General features: G+C 51.1%; 1 protein-coding gene across 1 annotated transcript in view; it reads left to right on the plus strand.

The window, feature by feature from the left end:
• Positions 1 to 5,539, plus strand: part of TIE1 (tyrosine kinase with immunoglobulin like and EGF like domains 1) — a 22,031-nt gene that overhangs the window by 13,518 nt on the left and 2,974 nt on the right. Inside the window, exons 13-18 of the mRNA XM_023534994.1 lie at positions 2,006 to 2,293; positions 2,445 to 2,555; positions 2,772 to 2,962; positions 3,992 to 4,105; positions 4,214 to 4,284; positions 5,481 to 5,521. Coding sequence (XP_023390762.1) covers positions 2,006 to 2,293; positions 2,445 to 2,555; positions 2,772 to 2,962; positions 3,992 to 4,105; positions 4,214 to 4,284; positions 5,481 to 5,521 — 816 coding nt within the window. The remainder of the gene's footprint in view (positions 1 to 2,005; positions 2,294 to 2,444; positions 2,556 to 2,771; positions 2,963 to 3,991; positions 4,106 to 4,213; positions 4,285 to 5,480; positions 5,522 to 5,539) is intronic.

The raw sequence follows: 5,539 nt of genomic DNA on the forward strand, positions 1-5,539 counted from the left end.
GCTCATGAGCCTATTGATATCGGTAGTGAAATATTTAATATTCACAGTTCAGAATAACTTGGTTATGTCTATATTTCACCATGGTCAATTCAGAATTCTCCCACTTCTCCCCGGGGGTGATCTAAGCCTAGGTGGCATGGTGATATCATGGAGGGGCACCTGGGCTTCATGCTAGCCTCTGTCTTGGCAGGCCCTCCTTGATCTGGGGGCCAGCTTCTACCTGCACACAGCTGTGGCTGATGGCCTTAGCCCCTCTGTGGCCTCCTGCCAACAGGCCACTCATTCTGTGAGCTCCTTATCCCATCTTCCATTCTTGCAAATCCTTGGGAAGACTTAAGGACTCTGGGGTGCTTCTCTGTACCCTGCAGAGGGCAGCATATCCTGCGGCCCTCAGACCTGTTGCTATAACCCCTCACACAGCCTTTTCTACCACGCGGGAGTTGCACTAGTCCTGCAGCCTCACCTGTCACTCCTTGAGAAAGGAAGCACAAGCCTCCACTCTCCTTGGCTTCCCTGAACACCTGTCTGGGTTTTGTAGTTCATGCCCCTCCAGCCCAGCTACTTACTGAAGGGTGGGGGTGGGGTGCTGGCTCATCTTCCAGGGCCCAGCATGATCTCATCGTGTCACCTCCTCCCATCTCTCTCTCCCACCCCCTGGTCCTGTCCCCTCTGAGATCTTCCCTAGTTGCAACTTATGACCTGAACTCTGCCTTTGGTCCACCAAGCCTGAGCTCTTGATATTTACCACCAAACTTTGGCATTAAAAAAAAAAAAAAAAAAAACCTCTCTTTTCTCTCCAGGGCTGATCCTTTGTGATTGAAAGCCTCATGTCCAAAGCTATTGTCTCTGTTATGCCTTTAAAAACTCCCTTCAATTGGCTTTTTTGTTCAGGCCGCTTTGGCCCTCCCTCTGTGGTCAGTGCCCACAGAAAGCCACCACTACTCTGGTGGGGAGGGTAATGGATACAAATGTTGGGGGAAGGAGTGAGAAAGCATCTTTTAAAGTATATATAATGCTAACATATATCAAGATACACCCCTGGTACATGTGTCTGTCTGCGGATGTGTGCACATGAGTGTATGCTGTGTGTGTGTGCACGTGCACATCCCTTGTAGGAACCCCCATGTGTATATGCCTGTCCTTGATGTACGTGTCCCTCTACTTGTGCCCCTCCATGCTCACATGTCTATGTGGACCTCTGCATGGATGCACCTGCATATAGTGCCACCACTAGAACACACGTGTACATGCTGGTATATGCCTCCAGCTGTCCATATTTCATGAGTATCCATGTGACCCACGTCCCCAGCCCTTCCCCATCCAGCTGGGCTTCAGCTCACATAGGGAGCCCCACCATCAGGGCTGTCTTAGCCCTTCTTCTGGTTTTCCTATTGGCAGTTCCCTTGTTCTGTTCTGCTGTTTCCTTTTCCTGCCGTCAGCCCTGCTCAGTCGGGGGTACTGGACATTCTTCTTTGTTAAGGTCTTATTATCTTCAGGCCCCAGGGTGGTTTTAGAACTATGTATGGACACTAAGTGAGTGGATAGTGGTAGTCTCTGCTTCTGCTACTATGGAGAAGCCCTTCCACTGGCTTCCAGCAGCTCTGGGCTTAGCATGTAGTAGGTGCTCAATAAATGAACCATAGCCAACTGCCCAAGGCTAGAATCCTCTCCAGAGCATCCATCCATTGCGTTAAAGAAGCCTGGTTGCTCACTGCTTGCCATCATGGCTCATTCCAGTTCCTTTCTGTTTTAAATGTTAGAAATATCCTCCCATTGACTCATGTCTGGCTTCTAGCAATTTTACCCACTCCTTATTTTTCCATAGCCCCACACACCTGACTCCCAGGCCGCAGCCTCTCTCCATGGACATCTGTCCACCCGACCGCCCACCCATGGCTCCATCTCCTATGATTCTGTCTCAGTAATGTGTCCTCTGTCTGTATGTCTGTCCCTGGCTGACCATAAGAATGCCTCTGCCTGGGCCTCTGTCCACTTGTCTAACTACTCTTTGCATATCCGTGTGTCTTACTTCCACTATGTCTCCTGCGTGGACTGTCTGCCCACTTGTCCCATCCTGTGAAGGGCGAGGAGACCATCCTGCAGTTCAGCTCAGGCACCCTAACACTGACCCGGCGACCAAAACCACAGCCCGAGCCCCTGAATTACCCGGTGCTGGAGTGGGAGGACATCACCTTTGAGGACCTCATCGGGGAGGGGAACTTCGGCCAGGTCATCCGGGCCATGATCAAGAAGGACGGGCTCAAGATGAATGCAGCCATCAAGATGCTGAAAGGTCCAAAGAAATTGACCCCTGACCCTCTCCTTTGTCGCACAGATCCTAAGCCCCACCTGGCTCCCTCTAGTAACTGACCTCAGCCCTTACCAGCCCATGCCCTTTCTCCAGAATTATTTCTGGCAAAACTGATACTGGATTCTTTACACAGAGTATGCCTCTGAAAATGACCATCGTGACTTTGCTGGAGAACTGGAAGTTCTGTGCAAATTGGGGCATCACCCCAATATCATCAACCTCTTGGGAGCCTGTGAGAACCGAGGTGATCTCTCAACTCATAACCTACCCCTTCTTCAAAACCTCCATCATCAACCATCTCTTCCTCCACTTCAGTAATTCACTGGGAGCTTCAGGTTACCTAAACGTCACCATTGATTCTCCTTCATGCTTCAGACTCCCTGTCTACTACCATTAGGTACCTGCTGCCACCAGGTTGCCTTGTACAGAAACCACCACCATGTATCTCCCCACCTCCCAGGTTACTTGTATATCGCTATTGAATACGCCCCCTATGGAAACCTGCTAGATTTTCTGCGAAAGAGCCGGGTCCTGGAAACAGACCCTGCTTTTGCCCGAGAACATGGAACGGCCTCCACCCTCAGCTCCCGGCAGCTGCTGCGTTTTGCCAGTGATGCTGCCAATGGCATGCAGTACCTGAGTGAGAAGCAGGTTGTGTGCGTGTGCCTCTGTGTGTGTGTGTGTGTGTGTGTATGTGTGTGCATGTGCATGCACACACACATGGAGGGAGGGTATGCTAGGGAGAAACCACTGGACTAACTGATCACAGGGTCTAATTGCATGTGGGATTGAGAAATTGAGAGAAGGACTTGACCCCAAGGTGCTGGCCTGGGCCAGCGGGTGACAGCACAGGACCGGAAGCAGGTCTGGAGGAGTTGTTGTGTGTGAAGGATCCGAGGGACATCTTGGTGGAGGTGTTGAGTTAGCAGTTGTAGATGCCAGCTTAGAACTCAGGGGAGAAGTCTGAGGTAGGGACAACAATCTGGAAGCTGTCACCCTACAGATGGTGACACTAATGATGACGGAGTGGGCGAGACCCACCAGGAGAGGGCAAAGGGAAGAGCAGAGAGTGGAGGCCCAAGCTCAAGTCCAAGGACACTCTGCTCGAATGAAAGGAGAGATGGACAGCAGCAGTAGGAGGGGGACATGAGACTGAGGAAAGGCATTTGAAAGGTAGTAAAGTTCTGAGTATCTTTGAAGGCAGATCAGGGACCAATGCAGAGGGAGGGGTTGATGGAGAGAGGTCTCTGAGGAAGGTGGAAGCCCGAGTGGGGAGGACTTGGAACTCAAGGCAGAGGGCACTCTGGACAAGAGAAAGGCCTTCCCCATTGTCATCAATGAGGGGAGAAGAGGTTGAGAGAGAGGGGATTAGGGAGCATGCAAAGAAGAGAAGGTGCAATGAGATCACCCACCATTGTCCCAGGAAAAGAGGTACACCTGGACTTGGCCATGGCCAGATCACAGCAAGGAAGGGATGACAGCCAGCACTGTAATTTTTCTCAGGCAGGAGTCGCTGACCCAGGAGGAGGCCTGGCTGGGTGGGAAGAAGAGTAGGGTTACTAAAGGCCTGGAGGATGGCCAAGAAGACTGGGACTGTCCGTGGAGTTGGACCCCTCACTGGCCTAAGAGTCCTGGGCTCACTAATCCCCAGTCTTCCCTGACTTCTGATTATGCCTGCAGTTCATCCACAGGGACCTGGCTGCCCGAAATGTGCTGGTCGGAGAGAATCTGGCCTCCAAGATTGCTGACTTCGGTCTTTCTCGGGGGGAGGAGGTTTATGTGAAGAAGACGATGGTAAGTCTCTGTCCTCCCCCTCAGGGTCCATGCTGGCCCTGTTCCCCAGAATTACCTTATATAAGGCCCTTTCTCCTTACCCAGCCCCTCAAACCCACTCTCTCCCAGGGGCGTCTCCCTGTGCGCTGGATGGCCATTGAGTCTTTGAACTACAGCGTCTATACCACTAAGAGTGATGTGTGAGTGTTGGGGTGGGAAGGGGCAGGAGGGCTTGGTCCCCCAAGGATGCACATAGGCATTACCTGGATACGTCTCAGACATGTCTCATGTAGTCTAAGGCATGACTTGGATGTCCCTAGGGAGGTGTGTCTTGTGTATACCCTAGTGATGCCCACCATTTTAGTGGGAAGGTAGGGGAGCAAGCTGGAAGGAAGTTTTGTCTTAGAAGGTATTTCAGAGGTAGGACTGAGGTAGGAGTAGTTTAGGGCAGTGTTTGTTTAAGAGACTGGAGTTGCCTTAGAGAGGTTTGGGGATGCTGGTGAATAATGCCCATGTGGTTGGAGAGATCAGTCAAGGAATGCTCTCATCTTCTTCTCTAGGGGGCAGAGTCATCCCCCACATGAAGACCTAACCAGAATATGAGCCCCAAGACTCTTTCTCTGTGCTCCCTACCCCTAGACAACCATCTTGGCACACTCCTGCCCCTCTGGGAGACCTAGCCAGCCCGGACCCTCCAGCCCTGGTTCTGCATATTTGCCACAAGCCCTTTGGCCTGGCCTGCCCTGCCCTGCTCACTGTCTACCACACTGACTGCCCCCTCTGACCCCCACTCACCTACTTCCTGCTTCTGCTCCCAAAACCCCTAGATTCCTTCCCGGCACTAGATCTCCTACCCTGGCCTTACCTGACTCACGTGCGTGGAGGTTGTTACCATAAAAGAGACAATTAAGAGCAAGGGCTTTGGAGTCAGATTGTGAGGGTATGAATTCCAGCTCTGCTATTTGTTAGCTAGGATACTATAGGAATCAGCAGGGGGAGGCTAGGGATTTTAAACTTACAAGCTTCTTAACCTGAGCAAGCTACCTAACCTCTCAGTGCCTCAGGGCTTCAGTGTCTCCATTAATAAAATGAGGATAATAATAGTACCTATATCATAGGGTTGTTATAAGAGTTAAATGTATGAACATATATATTAAATGATTAGTGCCTGGCCCATAGTAAGTGTGCAGTAAAAATACTAGCTATGATTACATTGAGCCTGGGAGAGGCCATGAAGACGTTTCAATGGAGTAAAGATAATTGCTGACCAAGGCAAGATATTTGCAGAGTAGACATAATTCAAGAGCCGGAACAGGCTGCACACCTGGGTTTGCTAGACACTAAATTGCTTGGCCCTAGGGCCTAGTGGTAACTAAGTGCACCCTGCTCATTTCAGCTGGTCCTTTGGGGTCCTCCTCTGGGAGATCGTGAGCCTTGGTGAGTCCCAAATCCCTC

The sequence above is a fragment of the Pteropus vampyrus genome, unplaced genomic scaffold (genome assembly GCF_000151845.1).
Source record: "Pteropus vampyrus isolate Shadow unplaced genomic scaffold, Pvam_2.0 Scaffold135, whole genome shotgun sequence".
NCBI classification, from domain to species: Eukaryota; Metazoa; Chordata; class Mammalia; order Chiroptera; family Pteropodidae; genus Pteropus; species Pteropus vampyrus.